This window comes from Dendropsophus ebraccatus, chromosome 1 (assembly GCF_027789765.1).
Source record: "Dendropsophus ebraccatus isolate aDenEbr1 chromosome 1, aDenEbr1.pat, whole genome shotgun sequence".
NCBI classification, from domain to species: Eukaryota; Metazoa; Chordata; class Amphibia; order Anura; family Hylidae; genus Dendropsophus; species Dendropsophus ebraccatus.
In genome coordinates this window covers 46485149-46508139 of record NC_091454.1, presented here as the reverse complement: position 1 = coordinate 46508139, position 22991 = coordinate 46485149, and the positions used below count along the sequence as shown (strand labels likewise).

Genomic DNA, 22991 nt, shown 5'->3' with positions numbered 1-22991 from the left:
ATATATATATATATATATATATATATATTCATATGTTTTGCAATTTTTTTCTTGTTTTGATGGTGGTACTAATTATGTTACAAAGACACATTTTTCATAAGTCTTTATTAAAGCAACTCTGTATCCACAAACCCACCCCACTAAACCACTAGTACTAACCGATTAATGAGAGTAAATCCTTACTGGTTGTCTTTTAAAATGTGCCCGGTTACTTGGTTAGAGCAAAAAATTATCTTTTAATCTGAAGGGCTGTGTCAAACTGGAGTGTCTTTGCCCCAGGTCTGCGATGCCTCTCCTTTCTTCCTCCCCACCCTCCTTATCATTAGGAATGCCCCCAGGCAAGATTTTTCCTATTCATTACTTGTCTAAGCTGCACCTGGGGTGTAGTGACACAGGTGCAGTTTGAACGAACGATAAATAGAAATCCTTCCTAGGGGCATTTCTAATGATGAGGAGGGTGGGGAGGGAAAAAGGGAGAGGTGTCGAAGACCTGGGGCAAAGACACTGTAGATCACACCAGTTTGACTCTGCAGATGCTGCAGATTAAGCCATAGTTTTTTTTCTTTAACCAAGGCACCAGGCACATTTTAAAGGCCCGACATGCAAGGATTTACTGTCATCAAACACATGCAACTAGTGTTTGGTGGGGTGGGTTGGTGGATACAGAGTCGCTTTAAAAACAACACAGCTTTTGTTATCTGTAAAGTCTATCAAAGTCAATCAATCAACTTAGAAGGTTCTTTAGGAAAGGTAAAAAAAAAAGGCTGATAATGTGGCCTTTAGGCACTAGGGTATACCTACTTTCTTTCTCTTTAATTTGTGGACTAATTTTTGGGAAATTGTGTTTTTTTTTATAGTAGTCTGAGTTCACACTCCGTTTAACGTATTCATTTTAAATGTTTTTTATAACGTACAGAAAAAAGTAGTCAACCACGTTTTTGGGTACAAAAAAAAGATCCATTGCAATCCATTTTTGTCTATAATGAAAGTCAATGGAAAAACGTATCCAAACAGATGGCTCATAATTGCATCTGTTTTTTTATTCAGTTTTTTTCCTCCATAAAACGGATACATTAAACAGACTGCAAAAAAGCAGTGTGAATCCAGCCTTATACATTAATAAGATGATTACATGTACATCTATTTTGGTGGGATAGTGATAAATTTCATTTACAAACTGAAATATAGGCTTAGTCCTGCAAAATTGGATCCTAATTTTGTGCTTACCGCAGGATGCACTTAAAGGTAGTGCATTGCCTAGATTTGTTTTTAGGGTTTCGAGTCAGATACTAGAACATGTCTTTTTTTATAATCTGTTCCGATCCTTTGGTTGTAAGTTTTAAAGTTATAGTTTTATATATAAAATTTTTTAGTACATTATTATGGGGGCTAGCATATTTCCTGACATATTTTTAACAGCATTTAGTGACATGCTTTATGGTAAGTCTCATGGACACAGACAGAAGTGTGTATGGGACTTGTAAGCATGTTCAGTACCTTCTGTCCCCTGTCAAGGTTCATTTGAAAGGGAGGGAGGAGCATAGATGCTATTGTCTTTACTATCTACCAGTGTCACCTTTCGCTGTAATGCTGTAAAGATCACTTTCCAGCAGCTCCTGTCTGTAATGATATATCATTACAGACAGAACAAAAAACTTGATTTAAACAATAGGTCATTTTTTACTACAGCCTTTCATTTCCATATTATCACAGGAAGGGTCCTTTTCCCACATTCAGAATCACAATGCCAAGGCACAGAAGCTACAGGCCTAATAAAGGTTATATTGTTAATGAACAGGCAGCAATGTAGCATCATGCAGCATTATGTTTAACAGATAAAATAGTTATCTCCATAAGAACTTTTCAAAAAATGTAGAGTAAAATAAAAAAAAATAATAATGATGCCCCCCTCCACAACACAAAACTCCTAGTTTTAAATTAATTTTATTTAATCAAAGTTACAAAAACATATCAGACGATAGATATAGATGTACATATAGATGTACATAGATGTATTATATATTCCCTCATACAATAAAGTTATTAATTTTAATGATGAACGCACTTTAAAAAAAGTGCACAAATGTACCTGCTTTTTATGCAATTCCCCTATACTAAAAAAAAAAACCCAAGGCCTAACAAACTATGTACTATGTCCTCCTGTGCTCCCTAGGTCCCCCCATCCAACATTATCATGCCTCGGCTGACTATTATCTTGTGACAGCACCCTGAGAGTCTTGTAGTCTTCCACGTGTCTAAACTGCACTCCGGGACCTCAGAGCAGTAGACAGGGACAGAAGATTCAGGGCATGCGGGGGGCGATCGGGGCTGCGGGGGGAGGTGATCTGATGGCCGTGGCTGCAGGCGGCCACTGGAGTGAGCATATACTTTACCTGATCCCGGCTCCGGCTTGCTAAAGACTCCGGGAACCGCTGAAGCACACCGGAGCCGGGATCAGGTAAAGTATATGCTCCGGCGGCCGGGGGGTTAATGGGGCGGGCTGGGGACAAACTCGCAGCAGCGATGTACATCGCTGCTGCGATTTTGTCTAACATTGAAAGAATAGGGCCGGGATCCGCAGTGAGTCTCGCTGCAAATACGCAGCGAGAGGACTCGCTGCGGATCCGGCAAGTGTGTTTGTTCCCTAAGGAGGAATATACTATATGGAAACAGTTTGAGGAGCCTAACTACTATATGGGGCACAGAGGGGCCTATACTGTATATGGGCAGTGTGAAGGCCAAACTACTATATGGGTCAGTGTGTATGGCCTATAATATATAAAGGCAATGTGGGGGGCCTAACTGCTTTATGTAGGTAGTATGGAGCCTAATTACTAAATGGGTGCAGTATGAGTGGAATATCTGCTATATGGAAGCAGTGTAAAAGCCTAAAATGTTTCTCTGGCAGATTTTGTGGAGAGCCATGGCTGGAAAAATGACCAGCCAGGAAAAGAAAGGGAAAAGGAAAAGTGATCAACTCTAATCAAAGAAGACATCACCAGTGAGTCACTGGATGTAATTGTGATGTTATTACATATATGGTCTGCTAAACTTACCTAGCACTAGTATCGACTTCTATTTTGTCACTTTAATATTGGTCAGAATTTTATTCATTAACAGTCTAGTGGTTATCCAGTCATAATGTGGAATAATGGTAGTGTTCACGGTTTGGCTGTATTTTGTGTAATTTATGTTATATATCCTATTGCTACTGTCATGGGGGGGGGGGATTTGCCGTGGGGCCCCCAGGACCCTAGTTACACCTTTGCGTAAGTCTCTTTGTTGCCCATAGCATCCAATCAGAGCTCATCCTTCATTTTACCATAAAAATATGATAAATGAAAGCTGGGCTATGATAGGTTGCTATGGGCAACTAAAAAAATCTTACTTACAGGACGACTTGAAGCAGAAATCTTGCTGCGAGTTTTGCAGCGAGATCCGCTACGAGATCCGCTCCTGGCAGGTCCCTGTGAATATATACTCGCGGCTTCCTGCTCTCCCGCCCATCCAATCAGTGGCTGCGGCTGGGCAACACACTGATTGGCTGGGCAGCAGAACAGGAAGCCGGTTATGTATACAGGCAGCGAAGCCGATTAAGGGGTTAAGGCGGCTGGAGTCCTGTGTGAAGGCACCCTAAGGCTTCTTGATAAATCTTCCTCATTGTGTTAATTTAAAAAGAATTTTCATCCCTATAAATGTATATGATGAATTTAGCCTATTTTGAGTAAAAATGAAATAAAACATTTAAACGTTTTAAATGCCATAGCATTGCCATGAGGGGAATATTTAAAACATATTGATGCCCTTGATAGTTTTCCAGTTTTACTGAATGACATGCTATAAGTCATTAATATAATATGTTTATCTTACTTACAAGAGCTAGTACGGTGGCTTGCAAAACTATTCACCCCTTGGCTTATTACCAATTTTGTGAAATTGGTTAAGTGAAAAGGGAAAACTATATTTAGCCAGCCAAATAGGACTAATTTAATTATTCATAAATTTGTTAATAGAATATTCACAGAATATTCTCAAAAAATCGTGCAAACAAATTCACTTGGTACTTACCAGACGTAAGCCTGCACCAGTGTGTGCGAAAATGGTTGAATAATCCACTTATTCACTTAAAAATAGGAGCAAAGCCCTTGATAAATTTCCCCCAAAGTAGACATGTTCTTTACATGTAATGATGCAAACCCTGATTAAAAAATCTTAATTTTAATTTCAGGTTGTGAGATAGCATAACATGAAAAATACAGAGGGGGTGAATACTTTTGCAAACAACTGTACCTGCTAGCTCTTTCATTTAACTATTCACTGAAATATAATTTCAAACAGCTTCATTTCAGCAGATCAGTTCAGGTGAATCCTGGCCTAGAAATCTCTTTGGGATTGATGGATCACCTGATTTATGATGTCTTAGCATTTGATGTTTGTTCTCTTTTCCAGTTATCCTAAGGGACCTTTTACCTTGAATAATTTGTCAGCCATGGGTGGCAGCGCCGATCTGTGAGGTTGACGCTCATTTGCAGTGTCTTTACACAGCACGACAGATCGAGCATCTGGGCTGCATAAATGATCCATGAATCGTTTGTGCAGCTATGACAGCAAAGATATACATATACCTGTGCTTTCAGTTTCCAGATGACACGGCAGTACATACTTACCTAGTGCGCTGCTGCTGTGATCCAGCATCCTGCTCTCCAGTTCTCCCGTCGAGCGGCTGCGTCTTCAGGCCTCGCATCCTACAGCTGTCAATTACTCTGCAGCAGGCAGCAGGTAAAGGGGCTGGACGGGAGAACCAGAGAACAGGATGCTGGTTCACAGCAGCAGCAGCACCACAATAGGTAAGTATACACTGCTGTGTTATCTGGAAACTGACAGCATGGAGGAGGCAGGTAGGGTTATAGGTTGAACTTGATTGACTCTTGTCTTTTTTCAACTTTATTAAGTATGCAAGAAGCTATAGGCATATTAGTGCTGTCAGTTTGCCTTTGTCATTATCAGCCCCACATCCCCTGTTTACACAGGTAGATATGCAGCCAATAGCTATAAATTTTAAAGCCTGGCCTGCTCTAAAGACACGATAAGCTGAGGAGCAGGCATTTTCACTGTCCTCAGCCGATTATGAGCCAAATATCAGCCGCCGGAGTGTTTCTTGCAACGCTCCTGCCTGATAATCAGCCCATGTAAAGGCCCCTAAAGTGGAACTATCAGCAGGTTAAACAAATCTAGCCTGCTATGTCCCTATTGCAGTTGCAGTTCCGATGCAGTTAGCCGTTTTCCCCATGGTCCGGTGAGACCGATAGGAGCACTGCCCGCCTACATAGCGCCGATCCGCCCCTGGCCAGTCGGCCCCTTTCTAATGATAATGAATGGAGCGGGCCGGCTGGGGGTGGGCCAGATTGGCACTATGGGGGCGGGCAGTGCTCCTAACGGGTATTGAATATATATGCTTATACTGGTATATATCTTTATACAGGACATACTTACCTTGGGATCCATTTATTTGTGCAAATCTAATTTTTGGTATATGCAACTGATGCAGGCAAAGAGTGTTGTGAACAGAACCTTATTACAACTTTGCACAGAGCTCCTGTGTTCCCCATAGTGGTGGCTGCCAGAATCATTTGACTATGATATGACTGTGTAATTTGAAGAACAGAACTTAAGGCTCTTTCACATACACCAAAGGGTATAAAATATACACTGGTGTAAACTAACCATAGCAACCAATCACAGCTCAGCTTACAGCTGGGGTAAAATGAAAGCAGAGCTGGGATATGTTGCTGTGGGCAGTTTACACCAGTGGATATTTTACACCCTTTGCTAAATCTCGGTCTATTTTTTCAATGCATTTTGATGGTGTTTATTACAAGAGTAAATGCCCTATTCCACGGGCCAACTGACAGGAGCAAACGAGCGCTATTAGCGCTCGTTTGCCCCTCGCTCCCCGCTCGCTGCTGCCCCTATTCCATGCAGCAGCAGTCGGGGCGGCGCGGGGAGCTGCTAGGGGGCTGCCCGGGGGATCACTGATCGTCCGGGCAGCCCACAGGATACAGCAGCGTCGGCTGCCGACGCTCCTATTCCACGGACGGCAGCAGATTGTTGCTGTATCAGTCGTTTGTCTTTCAACATGTTTGAAAGACAAACGACTCAACGGTCAGCCGACATGAACGATGTCGGCTGATCGTTGCTGTCAATTCCACGAGACGATTATCGACCGTGACGGCTGATATCGGCTGAATACGGACAATAATCGTTCCGTGGAATAGGCCCTTTAAACATGGCATTATTTTATTCTGAGATATGTTAAACAAACGTGTTCTGGCAGTGTAAAAGCTAAGAACAGTCAAGACTCAGCTTCAGAATAGTGAGTAGCTATAAGATGGGTTTTATTTTGGGTATTTAAAATAGTTTAAAGAACTGTATATAATAAATAAATATAATAAACTGTTTTCACCAAAAATAATAATTGTTCAATGGTTTGGGGAAGGGTTCCTGGTCAGGCTGTCTTGCAAAGCCTGTATGTGTGCAAAATGCTATAGAATTACATTACTACATGTACTGAAGTCACTAATCTATACACATAAAACGTCAATCATTTATGATTGTCAGGTACTTTCCAGCATACTGTTTTTCCCCCATATATTTATGTATAACAGGTAAACAAAATCTTTACGCTATTGACAGAAGAGTGCACATTTCTATTTTTTTTTTTTTTGGTTAAAAATAGATTCCTTACATACTGGCTTTCCAGTTAGCTTTCAATTTATTCCAGTAAAGTGAAGCTCTGTGCTTGACAATTAGTTATATAGTCATCAAATGTAATAATATTCATTTGTTTACTACACTGTGTACAGCATAGTCTAAAAAAAAAAAAAATACTCGCTACTTGAATTCCAATGACAAGTAAGCTAGCTGCAACTGAAAGATCATGGCTTGTGTAAATACCAATTATTCAGTCATAGTCATAGGTTAAAATATCAATGCATAATACATGCGCCTGATTTTCTGTAATATGGTATTGAACAGGCCTTAGCAGCTATGTTTAAATTCTGCAGATTTGTTTAATCAATTTCTTTAACTAAAAATCCATTCTGCATATCTTAAGGGGATGTCTAGGGACTTCTTTTTTATGTTTAAATGTGGCCATGTAGAGCTAAAGATCATTATAAAACATATTCTCCCCTGTTATGGTCCCCCATCTTGCTGTTTCAATGGTGCCTGCCCTTGCTGTTCACCACTTCCTGGTGATGTCTCAGCACACAGAAGCAGTCACTCTTCCAATCACTGATCAGAGCAAAAACCTTCCTCGGCTGATGGGCATTTCCTGCTTTTGAGACCAAGACTAGGCGGGAGTGCAACAGGGAATACTTTTTCTTTTTAAATTTATTATTATTATTTTTATTAGTTTACCTCAGTCTGGCCACATTTAAAGATAAAGAATTCTCTGAACAACCCATTTTGCAGCATGCAAACGGATTTCTGCAAGCCCAATTCAGAAGAATAGGGTAATCACAGAAATTTCAACAACAAATCTGAAATTTCTTAGATAGTCCTATTAATCGGAACAGGGCTTACAGAAATCCATGTGTTTTTCACCAAAACAACCTTATTTATATAAATGGAAACGAGTATCAGTTGTAGACATTTCTGCCACAAACCAATTGCATATGAATTTACACAATACTTAAAGGGACTCTCCAGGATTAGAAAAAGGGTGGTTTATTTTTTGAAAAAACACCTCTCATATCTATGGACTGTGTTTGGCACTGGATTTATTTAAATTAGATTTAGCTGCAATACCAGACACAGTTCCCAGACAAGCACTTCAGAGCCCTTTTCCTAATCTTGGACAACCTGTTAAATGAAATAAAACATAAAAGTAATGTAAGTATCACCAAAGTTTTACATTTGTTGGCTATATAGCTATGCTTATCAATGGTGGTACTCTGCTTTAAATATTACACACTATAGTTCTAAATAACTTTGTAGAAATATTCAAAATAAATCTGTTTTTGAAAGAAAACAACTTTTTATAGCATTCCATACTTTTTGTTTAAATATGCCTTGACTATTGGGGCAGCATTACTATTGAACTATTATATACAGATGTGCAATAAATAGCTATATACAATACATACCATAGACAGAAAAGATGCAACCAGTGTAAACCGATGCAAATTTTCCCAGTAAAATTTCTATATCTGAAAACCAGAATGCATGTTAAAATGTACATGTGTCCAAAAGTAACTTCTAAAATCTTCATCTAAAAAAAAGTATCATTCACATCTCAGTATGTATTTCGAAACACCACATTTAGATGCAGCTTGTAAAAGCATTCAGTCTGATGATGGAGTCATTTGTAATATTAGCAGCATTTTTTTTAAAAGTGAGGCTAGTGCAGGATCACACAAACGTGACACCTTATGTCATCTACATGAAAAACTGTATCGAGAATTCCAAAGAAACTCAATGATTCATTGTGCTCACTTAGATATGTTGTTATAGGTTTGCAGCAGATAACAAATATGTTATCTCATATTGTTAATCCCATTTTGGGGAAATAAAAAAAGAAAAACAGCAACTCTGGTTTGTGCAGTTTTTCCGGTTATCTGCTCCGAAGCTACTTATTGAAAAAGAGCACCTGCGTCAGTTCAAATAGAACAAAGTCTTTTCAAGTTACAGTGAAGTCTTCCAGCATTCCTGAATATATTTTCTAAACATAAAGTACAAAAATAAAGCTTTTCTTCATTTTTTTCAAAAAAATGTAAAAATATTCCTCTGGTGCAGTAACGTTGAAAATGTGATACTAAGCACTTAATAATATGTCTTTAGCACAAATCTAGTGCAAAAATAAAACCAAATACTAGATAGGAGATTGGAAAGCACTGTTCTTTTTCCTTTCGATAGTATTTTTGCACAATTGTTTTGTCTTGTACTAGATTCCAACTGGAAATGTTTTATGTAGTTTATTTTTTTCAGTTTCCTCCTTTCCCTTTAACTTGGCTTTGTAGGTCGTATTCTTTTAGTCCTTTTAGTTACTGTGGTGTATTTGAATGGCCTCTGTAGTTCCGCCACACCTTTTAGGTATCTCTTCAAAAAATGCACGTCTTGCTGGGTTTCTCTAGTTTTTGGTCCCTTTCGAGGCCTTCCTTTTTTGGTAAAGCCAACATACCAGCCACAATATTTTGCTGACATTAAAGCTGTGTAATTGTTTTCTAGCACTTTTTCAATGAAGACGCATTCTTTGCTTGCTCCATCTGGCTGCAAGATAAAAAAAAATACTGGTCAAGAATCAATACAAAAAGTCTGGATTAGGTTTTTTTTTTTTACAATGCTACAAAGGATATGTCAACCAATTTTAGAGATATTAATCTTTAAAGTATTGCCATGGGCGTTACTTGCTAGTCCGAGTTTCTGGCCTCCTGTGTGTGCTGTGATTAGCATGACAGTCAGACTTATCTCTGCCTGGTTTGACCATAGTGGGACCGGGCACAGTAATGAAGTGACTGTCAAGAGCCCAGCGCCCTCACTGGGTACACTGTTTCTGCCAATATATGGAACTAATGCACTGTATGTATGGGAGCTGTGTCATATACAGGATCCCCTGATGCTTGAGGAAGGCCCTGACTTAATACAGGGCTTAAACGCGTTGTTTAATAAATAGTTTTTCACTTTTGGTCCAAGATTACATAGTGTGTTGGTGATTGGCTGCAAGCGCTCTTGCATTGCTACACTTCTACACCTGAGCCTGGTTCACTTGAAGGGTATCCCTGTCCCAGATGACCTCTGCTGGATCTCTCTGTGTTTCCTAACTGCTGCAGGAGGAGCTTCCACATGTCCCCCTGCCTAGGGGGCAGGAGGCGGACCCACTGTCTCAGCACTTGACTCGGCACTCAGAGCACAGCAGGAGGAAGAGGAAGTGACTGCTACGTAGCAATTACAATTACAGAGAGGCTGATGATCTTTTGACATTTTTTAAGCACTACCAGATGGATCAGTTGTAGTAGCAGAGCATCCTGCTATGTCTCCTGACTGTAGTTTAGGATTTAGCAATGGGGAAAAACATAACACTTCTAAATCCTGGGCTAGAGACAGGGGAGAAATCTGGAAGCTCCATAGAGCTCCATAGAGAATGAATTGAGCTGCAGGTCATGCCCCAACCCACAACTCCTTTAAAAAAAAGTGGTCAGGGCATCCCTCTAGAGATCCCCAAGGGGCCCACAGGTTGGATCAATCTTATACCTGTTCCCTATCCTGTGGATAGGGGACAAGTAATAATAAATCAGAAAACCCCTTTAATGACAATGCCACTTCTCATTTGTTCCTCCTTGCTTTTTAAGAGCCATTACCAATTGTTCTTCTAATGTGCTCCATTTATTGACATTTTACCTCCATTCTCGTGATGGGTTGGGAACCCCCTATAAATCAGTTGTCAATTATTTCAATTGACAACTCTGTTGTTGGAGCAATTTCTTTCTTTTTTTTTTTCAATTAGACAAGATTTATCTGACAGATTTTTGAAGCCAAACCCAGGAGTGGATTTGAAAAGAGGAGAAATCTCAATCTTTCCTTTATGACCTGTTCTCTGTTCATAGTCTGTTCAAAAATCTGTTAAATAATCTGTCTGTGTAAACGCACCCTTACAGCTTAGTAAGATCTATAAGCACTTTCCCTTTTAACTGCAGACCAAGGAAGCATTTATATCTTAATTGTGCCCTCAGAGGCACAGCAAAATTGGGTGCCAACATATCTGTGTACAGACAGACATGGATCCTATTTACTTTTATGGCCTAAACTTAGTCAATTAGGGACTTTATTTTCTGCACTTAAGTTTTTACTATGTTTTTAGCTAAACAATCCCTGCAAATTTCATTTTGATTTATTCCAGTTTTAATAAAATGCCATAGTCCTATGTTCTGCAAAATACCAAAGAAAGCAACACTTTTTGGGGTACACTAATAAAAAGAAAAAAAGGTTCAATTTTACACTGTAAACACCCCTATTCGCATTTGCTTATTTTGCTAATCCCCTCACACTCCTCTTCTTCTCTAGGGTTCCTGTCAGGAACCTTTGAAGCAAAAGAGGACTGGGGAGCATATTGTTGTAAGCATTTTAAACCATTTGTTGTGAGGTTGTAAATGGGTTGTCTGGGTTAAGAAAAAATATATGGCTGCTTTCTTCCAGAAACAGCACCTCTCATGTCCTCAGTTTGGGTGTTGTGTCGAAACTTATGGCCGTATTACATGGTTCAGTATTCCAAATAAGTAAGTGCCGACCATCATGCCGCAAGGGTGATGTCCATCCAGCCCTTGCTGTATATAAAAACTGAAAAAGTTTTTTACTTACCTCTACATGCTCCCAGATGACCTTCTAGCTCTTCCCCATTGTCAGGAGATGAAAGCTTATACACCTGTCTCTGCAGTGACAAGCCATTCAGCCAATTACTGGCCGAGACAGGACATCGGCAAACGTGGACAGGTATGTATTAAGTATATATATATATTTTTTTTTACACAGTCATCTGCCATTGGCCACACATCGCTATTATGTAGAGATAATTTGCAGTCCGCTATTATGCAGTCGGCAGACAATTATTTTTCAACATATTGAAAGAAAACGATCAGCTGATGATCATTTCTTCAGCTGATTGTTGTTTTTATTACATGGAGTGATAATCTGCCGAATCGCCTGATTGGGCAGATTACTGCTCCGTGTAATTGGGCCTTTAGTTCCATTGAAGTGACTGGATAACTGGGTTGCTGGGTACTTGTGCAATATATATGCCTTGGGGCTTGTATTCCGATCTTTTTGGATCATAGCATTGCCCCTGCTAGGGATGAGCGAATTTATAGTACTAGTAAAGCAAAGTGCTTCACTGGACTCGGCAGTCGACTTGTCAGCCCAATGTCTTTGAACTCCATGGCGTTGCTCTCCAGGTGCCTGGAAAGGCTGGATCCAGTCCTGGGAAACTGGCAGAAGTTTCCCAGGACTGAATACAGCTTATCTAGGCACCGGAAGCGGAGTGGTAGGAGTTGAAAGGCAGCTGGCTGACAAGCCAAATGTTGAGCCTAGCAAAGCACTTTGCCGGTACACTAAGTTCGCTCATCCCTAGCCCTGTCTTCAATACTGCCTTATATTATAGTTGAGAAAAGAAGGTGGTAGGCTCTCAAAAGACAATTGGCATAGGTATATCGGAATGTTGCAGTCATTCCTCACTGAAGAAAGGATATGCTATACATCCTGAAACGCATCTGAAGGGTTGCAGTATAATACTTAGCCACCAAGACATTAAAACCCGTCACCTATCCCGAATATCCACACGCACGCGAGACGTGCACTGCATGCAAAGCACCTTATCCAAGAACCAAAGGGGGGACGCCTCCTGTGCACCTGGACCTGCATGAATGAACGCTGAATACTGAACCAGCTTCCTATATGGGAAAACAAATCTGATACAAAAAAAACAGCACAGCAGCGGAGAGAGCGGGGGACGCCAGTTACCGTGTCCCTGATATCGTGCCTATAGGAGCTCCTATATCTGCAGAGACTGGTGAGGGGTGGATATCCACCATACAGATTTACCTAACTCCTCATACATTTGCTCTATTAACAGTGACAGGTGAACGGGAACCTAACAACACAGTATGCCGTAAAGCAAGGGCCCTGCACCGCTTTTTCAATTTCAAGAGTGGCAATACTTATCTTTTAATATACTTATTTTAACATACAAGCTTTTGATATATATGGTTTAATACTGCGTGGTGAAATAGTGATACGATGATGAAATATTAATACGAGAATCAATACGTATAGTTAATCAAATATGCAGATAGACCAACAATAGGAATTTATGTTGTCATTTGACTGTATATATATATTGTTTTTTATGTGTCGTTTTTTACATGCTGTAATATTATTTTACATTCTTATTTTTCCTTTTTTCCTTTTATATATAAAACTGGATTTTAAGTTTATAACCTAAAATTTATGACATTCATTGTGTGTTGACCAAATCAGAACACATTATTCCGATATACCTATGCCAATTGTCTTTTGAGAGCCTACCACCTTCTTTTCTCAATACCTTAATTTCACTATAGTTCTAACAGGTGCAGAACTAGGTAGTGCACTCAAGATTTTGACATATACTAAACTGTCCATAGACTTTAAGTTGAGCACACCACCCTATTTTCTTTCTCTTATATTATAGTTATTGTAGCCTGTGTATAGTCCTACGTTATTGTAGAACAATGAACATGAAGACAGAAATGTAATCTGGAAGGCAGCCAGATGAATCCAGGACATGAAAATAGGAAAAATAGATATTTCCTAATTCCCTTAAGATGGTAAATTTAAAAGCATTATTATATTTAAAGTTTCCACAAAAGTATGACCACATGTAAGTATAAGCTTACAAATAAAATGCAGATTTCAGCTATTTTCTAAAGTTTTCTGTATTAAACATAAACCTGTTCAGTAATATTTTATTTACCGTATTTTCACAGTATAAGGGGAATGGGCGTATATGATGACCCCTGACTTTGAAGAAGATTGTGAGGGGTTTGCCTTATATGCCGGAAAATGTTAACCCCTGCCTGACTGCAGCGGGGTTTACTAGCTGGAGCCCTGGTGCAGTCAGGCAGGGGTTAACTGCAGTTAAAGAAAAAAACAAACAGTTAACTCACCTGTGACCCATTCCCAGCAGCCAGGCGTCTCCCATCCCGTTCCCGGTGCAGGCAGCATGACTTACCATGTCAGCGCCGGAGGTCCCTGAAGCTCTCCCGGGCAGCCAACCGTCTTATCGGAGAAGCTGCCAGGAGTGCTTCAGGAGAATGACAGAGGCTTCAGGCACTTCTGGAGCCTCTGTCATTCTCCCGAAGCTCTACTGGCAGTCGAGCGTTTCCGAGCTTCTCCGAAGTCACACTCCCTGTGCCGGAAGCAGGACGGGAGCCTTGCGGCTGCCGGGAACGGGTCACAGGTGAGTTAACTGTTTGTCTTTTTATTGTGGTCGCTGCATATAGTGGGGATGCATCCATTTTTGAACTCCCCCACTGTATGCGGCGACCATACCCGGCGTATAAGATGACCCCTGACTTCTAAGAAGATTTTTCAGGGTTAAAAAGTTGTCTTATACGCCGGAAAATACGGTACTTATAACAGAGCTTCTCGATTCCAGTCCTCATGGCCACCAACAGGTCATGTTTTGAATATTTCCTTAGTATTTTACGGGTGATATATTGTTACTCGGTACATCAGGTATTATTACAGGTGTTCTTTGTATGGGATATCCTCAGAAAGTAAATCAGAAAGTAAGAAAGAAAGAAAGTTGGTGGCCAGGAGGACAGGGGTTGAGAAGCACTGACCTATAAAACACCAGTTGCGAACCACAATAGGTTCGTTTCGGGCGGTAGCCCAGGGCCCTGAGCTCCTGGGGGGCCCATGGCCACCCAAAAAGAGACTTATACTTTCAGTGGTGTACTGTCTCCTGACTAAATTTCTGCCATGATTTGCAAAAAATCACTGCTTTTTTTACCATAAATCAATTCATCATGATATTATCTATCCTGAAGTATGAACACCACGCTAGTGTTGCCATAGTTACAGTGGCATGGGGGGCCCAGGTTTGGTGAACATCCCGGGGCCTATGGTTAAGTTAATCCGCCCCTGTAAAACACACTTAATTATCTTAATTATCTTTAAATTTCAGATCAGGCACTTGTAAGACCAGGTCTTTTCACCAAGCTACAGTCTAGGGGGGCCCATTCCCTCCTTCTGTGCTGTGTGATGATCTTAAGACCGAGTGGCCAGTCATGATAAATCCCTCGCCCCATGTGTTTATACAATGTCTGATATATACATGTATAAAACAAAAAACCATGGACAGCATCTCCTTCATGCAGAAATTGTGTCTTTTTTTTTACATCTTACACATAGAATATTATAACACTGAAACAAAAAACAAAAAAAAACGTACTCTGGGAGCGGTGTTGTTCTTGAAAACAAAAGGCACAAAAAAACAAAAAACTTTACAAAACTTTTACTCACACTTGGTGAGTGGTGCCCCTTCACCACTCACTAATAATGCAACACCCGTAATGAAATGGGATGGACTTGGTCAGGCTCGCTTCACCCTCCGGGGAGAACACTGCTCCGGTATTATACATTAAAAACAAAAATGAAAAAAGTGGGGAGCGATCTCATATCTTTATCCAACCTTTAAACCAAATTCACTGTAAAAAATTCACTATGAAATATACTAACTCAGCTGAAGGGAGAAAGCCTGTCTCCCACCCCCCGTAGCCAAGGTCACTCGTAGTCTTATTTGCAGGAAAAATAGTTTCCTTACTCAGCTGAGTCCAGCCGACTCCTCGTTAGCAAGACCTCACGCTGTGTAGCCCGCTTGAAAGTCGCTGTCTAATCCTTCCTTAGGACATCAGGTAAGTCGATACAAAAACTTTGTACTTCGATGTAGAAATTAACAATTTATTAGTGTCCAACGCGTATCGGAACTTTTCCTTCGTCAGGGACGTGTATATTTCATGATGGATTTCATGAGTATATTTCATGGTGGATTTTCTACAGTGAATTTGATTTAAAAGTTGGATAAAGATATGAGATCGCTCCCCACTTTTTTCTTTTTTGTTTTTGACATAGAATATTATATATATTGTTCTATCTCCCGAAATGTTGCACCTCAGTATGATGGTGGGCTTAAAAGTGACACTGTCACCCCTTTCTGTATGAGGACTTCTCTACACAGCTGTAAAGCCTAAATTCTGCAGTTTTGAATGCTTTACTTTTGTTGTGTGTGGTATTACAACTTAGCTCCATTTACTTCCATGGAACTAATCTGCAATATCACACACAAACTAATGTGGCACTTTTTTTTTTTTAAAAGCAGGCAAAGTAACATAGTTAATAAGGTTGAAAGAAGACAAGAGTCCATCAGGTTCAATCCAGGGAAACCCTACTGTGCTAATCCAGGGGAAGACAAAAACCCCTATGAGGCAGATAACAATTGCCCCATTACAGGGAGAGAATTCCTTCCAGACTCCAATAGCAATCAAAATAATCCCTGGATCCATCCCTGGTTTTACTAATCCTGTATAACCCCTTCAAGTGTACCTCAGCTTTCACCCAACTTCTTACATGTGATCAGTCGGGGTCCAACTGCTGAGGACAAAGGGACTAAAGCTCTTGACTGAGCACTATGGTCCTATGTTTCTGCCTTGCTTTCCTTAGAAAACAGCACACACAGGGCTGTATTAACAGCTGCTGCTGCTGCCCTAGGCACCTGCAGACGCCCCATCTTCACTCAGCAATTAGCATCATGATTTTCTAGTTTCTGAACATCATATTGATATCTGATCAGTCTTAGGCTATGTTCACACAACGTTTTTTCAGCAACGTTTAAAATCATTTAGCTGTCATTTAGCTGTCTGGACTCCCCTTAGTGCAATGACTGGTGTTTGCACATTATTCTAGTTTGGGGTTACTAACTGGCCTTTGGGTTGTGGCTTAATTGTAAAGTCCATTGAATTTAATAGTAAAAACTGAGAAAGAACAGTGACAAAAGAAAAACTGTGTGTGAACAACTAATAAAAAACGTCCGCTGTTTGCAAATGACGTCCGAAAATAATGATCATGTTCATTATTTTGACGTCCGCAGTAAAAACGCCTGTTATTCAATACATTGTGTCTATTGGATGTCCGTCTTTCCATTGACTTCAATGCATTTCCATTGCAGTCAGTTAAATCACGTCAATAACAAACTTTTTAAATATCAAAATCGGCCGCCTTATCTCTATTTTTGACGTTGTGTGAACAGAGGCTTAGGTTGCATTACCACATTTATTGTACATCACCACATAGGCGTATGGCTAATAATCCTGGTAACAGCACATGACTACTGGGGCAGAAATGGGAGCTTGTTATCGGCCATGTGAGTTTCTCTACATGTAGAAACACTGCTGAAATGTAATTTTCCTGTTTTTTTTTTAGTTGTTTCCTTCCCTCTGCTCCCTGGTGCTTCCCCCCTGCAAGGTGCTGCCCTAGGCTCTGGACCACGGGTGCCTAGTGGTAAATACCACCCTGAGCACACACAGTTATAATATCTGTACTCCTTACATTTAGCTCTTCAGGGAGAGCTAAGCAGAAACAAAGGGACGTATTGCTCAGCCATGTGCATCTGCCCCTATGTTTAAGCAATCGATGGGGGTCTCAGCACCCAGACTCCCACTAGTCACAAATTCTGACATGTCACTATGACATATCAGAAGTTGTAGAAAAAGGTAAGGTACTGTATATCAGTGCTTCTCAATTCCAGTCCTTATGGCCACCAACAGGTCATATATTGAGTATATCCCATACAAAGAACACCTGAGATAATACCTGATGCACTGAGTATAAATATATCACCTGTAAAATACTAAGGACATCTTTACAACATGACCTGTTGGAGGCCACGAGGACTGGAATTGAGAAGCTCAGCTCTATATTTTCACTTGTAAATCAGCACATATTTTGCGCCGTAAAATGCCAATATCTCCCCCCTTTTGCTGCAGGGGGACAATAAAATTCCTAATGGCAGCTCTGCCTCTATGGGGAGAGATGGAGATTCCAGTGCTGCAGTTCTTTTCTTGTTCAGTTGTGCCCTTTTTGGTTATTATTGTAAGGAGTGAGGAGTGAGGAACCGAGGAACATTCCCAGTGCACCAAACAGGCTCATTTACATACTTGCTTTGACTAATAATTGCCTAAAACAGTGCAATAGAAAAAGAGATGAAGAATCTGGAATCTGCATCTCTATCCCTACAGGTACCTATCAGCAGATTGGTATGTACTAACCTGCTGTGCTATCTCCTTAGTCCTCTATTTCTCCCTATTTCGCCAAGATGATGATTCTCAGTAAGTTCAGTCTGGTGTATGACACCAGAGAAAAGCAACAGTGAACCGTTATCCTTGGCTGCTATATATTCACTATAGTAATATAGGGACAATAAACCTAATCTGAGTCGGCATAAATTTGTAGTTCACAATAGTTTATATGCTGGATCTGCATTGTAGCTGCACTAAAGCCGCTCATTCACAGGAGCCTCTGCCCTGGCAAATGATACCATGTTTGTGAAATTCAGCCCTAAGTGTTAAAGTTAAAAAGAGCCAAATTTGTGGCTCAAGTCCCAATTTTTAGCTCATTACTGGCTTCTCTAGACAGGATGTGAGTCTCAGAGTTATATGTAAGATGAACAGGTTTATAGGTTACAGGTTTATACCTGAGGCTACATTACTGAGGGATTCAGATGACTACACTTCCTCTTCGGAGCTTGTCAGATCCAGTGTTGTCATGGAGACTTTTATTGAATGTATACACAATCGTGAGCTCAAGGCTGAATCATGCATATATGCCGAGTGTACGGGATGGAGAAGGGGCCCTCACAGTGATTAGTTGTATAGACAGAGTCACCAGACAGAGAAGGCAGGAGAGGGTGGGATACGGGAACTAAATTGGCTGACAAAAAACAGCACTTGTGTCAGAAACTGAAAGCAGGAGATATCCGAAGGACATATGGTATTAGGATTGATGGTAGATGAGGTAGGATAGCAAAACCTCACCGCCTAGGTTGGGGGCATTACACAACTGATGGTGGTTGCTAGAATTAGGCAATCCAGGGAACTTGTCCAAGATCCCTGAGAGAGTGAGGCCAGAGACTTCAGGCACAGACAAATGGCCAGAAACTGTCACTTATCATACAACCTGCACCTGTATGGAGGAAGAAGAAGAAGATAAGACCCTTCTGTTTGGCATGGGAATGTGGAGAAAGTGAGTTTGTTTGTTTTTTCTTTTTATTATGTCGGTTCAAATAGGAGCATTATTAATGAGAAGGGGGACCTAAATAACTGCCCACGGTGGGGATCATATTCACCTACCTAATGTGGGGAATCTACGTAGTGGAGGACCTACCTATTGGGGCAACCCAACTACCTAATGGAGGACCAACCTACCTAATTAGGAAAACGCCTACCAACTGGGGGTCAACCTACCTACCTACTAGGAGGAACCTACCTAATCATATAAACTACTTACCACAGAGGGAACCCTTCTACCTACTGGTGGGACATACTTATCTATCCACTCTAGATATGTAGGGGTCCAAGCGTTTGCAATGTAAAATATATGTATTATATATACTATATATAAGACTTATATGGCCTGCAGAGCACCTCACTAGAGCACATATCTACCACTGTATGCGGAATATTGGTCTGTGTATAGTGTTTTTTTGGTTTTTTTTTAAATAAGGTTATATTATTTTGTCATTATGTGGTTGTAATATATGTCCATGGTGCGGCAGTGTTATTTGTCTCTTATATAATATAATATACAATATATATATATATATTGTATATTATATAACATATGTACATGTTTGGGGATTCTTTTGCTCATAACATATTTTTTGGCATACTATAACAATAACATTGGTGGTGTCTGGATGCTGGTACCCTATCAACAGTAAACAATGACCACTGAATTATCTGGCTGGCTGCAGATTTGATTTCCCTAACCAGCCAGATAACCATAATTGCACAGAAACACCTCCAACACCAACCAAGCACGGATCGTGGATCCAGTGGAATAAGGACATGTAGTATAAAATATTTATATTTATTGAGACTCAACGCGTTTCGGAACCGCACCAGTTCCTTTCTCAAGAGTCAAAATAGTTCACACAAAAAACACAGTTCATATAAAAGAGATAGGGATATGACATCAGAATGTGAGGGGGGAGGGAACACACCCACTTAGAACAGGTTAAGCAAATCTCTATTACTAAAACAAAAGTGTAGCAATATATATAAAAATATACTAATAAAAACATATATATATATATATATATATATTTAAACACTATATCTAGAGACATTATATACAAAAATCATTTAAATTAAATGCATAAAAACGAATTTATTTATTATACTTTAGTATTCTCTATTGTTTCGTTTAAGCCACCTGGTGTCAAAGAACACATCCTAAAAATCCAGTAAGATTCCCTATTTATAAGTTGTTTGTATCTATTTGGTGTAAATTCTGAAATTTCTTCCAGAATAGTGAGTCTTAAAGTGCTGGGATCAGAGTTATGTTTGAGAAAATAATGTCTGGATAGACTATGTAACAGAAAATAATTTTTTATGTTAGCGCGATGTTTGTTCATGCGAGACCGCACAGTCTGAACTGTGCGGCCCACATATTGTAGCTGACATGGACATTCTAAAAGGTAGATAACAAATTGAGAAGAGCAGGAATATGTGTTATGAACATTAAAAATCTCATTTGTCACTGATGACTTAAAATTTGGTGATGAAATAGTGGAGATCCAATTGCAACACAAACATCTAGTTATATTGCAACGTATGGTACCAATAGAATTCATGTTTGATCCCACACTATCGATGTTAGCAGTAATGTTACGAAGTTTACCAGGGGCTAATTGGCTGCGTAGTGTCTTGGTTCTACGGAAAATTACAGTAGGTTGTCTCGGGAGAATAGGTTTTAAAACTGGATCGCTTAAAACAATATTCCAATGTTTCATTAATATCTTTTTGATTTCCTGTGTGCCACAATTATACTCCGTAATTAGCGCTGCACTGAATTTATTGTGAGTATCAGAATTTTGATGAATTTTTTGTTTATTATTCATTTTATCTATAATCTCTTTTTACGTTGTAATTTTATTTTTATTATAGGCGCTAGATAGCAAACGTTTAGGATAACCTTTATTAGTAAAACGGTCGTGTAAAATTTTAGACTGTTCTTGGAAATCTGCATCTAGAGTACAATTCTTTCTAATACGTTGATACTGTCCATAGGGTACATTCTTAAGCCAATTAGGGAGATGGCAACTCGTGAAATCCAAGAAACTGTTAACATCTACCTTTTTGAAAAAAGGAGAGGTCTTAATGTTATTAGATAGTACATCTTTGCTTATCATTAAGTCTAAAAATTCCAAGCAGGTTTCACCATAATTAAGAGTAAAATTAATACCCCACTTATTCCGATTTAAAAGTTGAACAAATAAAATTGCATCTTCTTTAGACCCTGTCCACACCATAAAAAGATCGTCTATGTAACGACGGTAAAAAAATACAAAATGTTTGTACATGTCAGATGCAGCAGACTGTGCGGTGAGCTCTTCCTCAAAACGACCCATGAAAAGATTGGCAAAACTAGGGGAGAAACGAGAGCCCATCGCACAGCCTTTGATCTGACGGAAAATACTATCACCAAAAGCAAAAGCGTTGTGTTCTAAAATAAAATGCATGCCACGTAAAATAAAAGTGGATTGTGACAATGGTAGAGAAATACCATTAGATAAATAATACTGTGCCGATTTTAATCCCAGTTCGATGTCAATATTAGAATAAAGCCTTGCTACATCTAATGAAATAAAAGAAAAATTCGTAGGTAAATGAAGAAGCTGAAGTTCAGAAATGAGCTTTGTTGAATCTTTCAAAAAAGACGGTAATTCACAGACATATTTTTGAAGAAATAAATCAATGTAGTGAGAAAGGTTGCTAGTAAGAGAGCCCACCCCCGAAATAATAGGTCTACCAGGTGGTTTATTTTCACACTTGTGTATTTTTGGCAAATAATAAAAATAAGGAAAATTGGTATTAGTAACTAATAAAAAATCTTTTTCATTTTTATTGAGAATTCCTTCACTTATTGCCTCCTGTATCAAAGCATTGTAGGCAATGGTATACTCATGGGTAGGAATGCTATCTAACTCGATGTAGTATTCAGTATCTGAGAGTATTCTATGAGACTCTTCGAGGTAGTCAGATCTATTCAGTAAAACAGTCCCACCACCCTTATCAGCGGGACGTATTATCAGTTGTGAATTGGATCTAAGGGTGTTTAAAGCTGTTCTTTCACCCCTAGTTAGATTATCCTTATGACCACTATTATAAACAACACTATTGATATCTCTTAAATCATTGAGTACCAATGACTGGAAAGTCTCAATAAAATGACCTTTACTTTGTAAAGGATAAAAGTTCGATTTATTTTTAACCGAGACATGTGAAAAGGTATCTAAAGGGACATCAGTATTAGAAGGTAACGGTATGTGATTGGTACATTCTTTTAAACTAAAATGACGCTTAAGAGTTAACTTGCATATAAAATCATTAATATCTAAAAAAAGTTTAAAATTATTAGGATATGATACCGGACAAAAAGATAAGCCCTTATTTAATAGACTTATTTCATTTTGGTTGAGAATATGAGAAGATAAATTAAATAATTTCATCGTACCTGGCGATTCAGTGGATAAAGGTTTTAACACAGGTCTATTTTTCCTTTTTTGTCCTTTTTGTCTAATCCCTCCTCGGCAGCCTCTAGGTATGTTTTTCTTTTTACTTTTCCTTCTGACTGTGGGAGTGGTGATGTTTTCGGGATTTTCTGGAAGAAGTGTGAGATCTTGTGTGTCTTGCTGTTTGAGATGTGTGGAGCATGAAGTGCAGCCTCCATTAGTGCAGGTCGGGAGTCTAAAAAAACTGACGTTTCTGAACAGTTAAGAGTGGTATCTAAGTTCTTTTCCATCTCTTGCAATATGGAGGTAGATGGAACAGAATTTTGTGAAGGTGTGCCATATACAGAGAACTCGAATACTGTATCTGTATCTGAAAGTATATCTGATCCTGAAATCGATGAGATCACAGGAAACTCAAGTGGATTTGTTGTATTTGTCTCTGTGGGAAAGGATGGCTTGTCTATATCTATCTGAGTGCATTCTAATTCTGTTTGAATAGAGGTAATGGATGGTTCTGTTGTAATGAGAGGTGTGTTAGTATGCAAGGGAACAGTACTCTGTATGGTGGTACACAGAGCCGATGTATTGCTATTACGTGTGAATCGTGACCTATTTGAATTAAAGAAGGTGCGACCAGATGATTGTGACTGTGTTATACCTGTAGGTTTGT

General features: G+C 39.5%; 1 protein-coding gene across 2 annotated transcripts in view; it reads right to left on the bottom strand.

Annotated features, from left to right (window-relative positions):
* Positions 1-6281: 6281 nt before the first annotated feature.
* The window catches only part of FGF18 (fibroblast growth factor 18), a 125617-nt gene continuing 108907 nt past the window's right edge, over positions 6282-22991 (bottom strand). Inside the window, exon 5 of one of the 2 annotated variants that reach the window (XM_069954231.1) lies at positions 6282-9270. In XM_069954231.1, coding sequence (XP_069810332.1) covers positions 9004-9270 — 267 coding nt within the window. In that variant the 3' untranslated portion in view covers positions 6282-9003. The remainder of the gene's footprint in view (positions 9271-22991) is intronic. The other variant, XR_011360223.1, reaches the window with a different exon arrangement.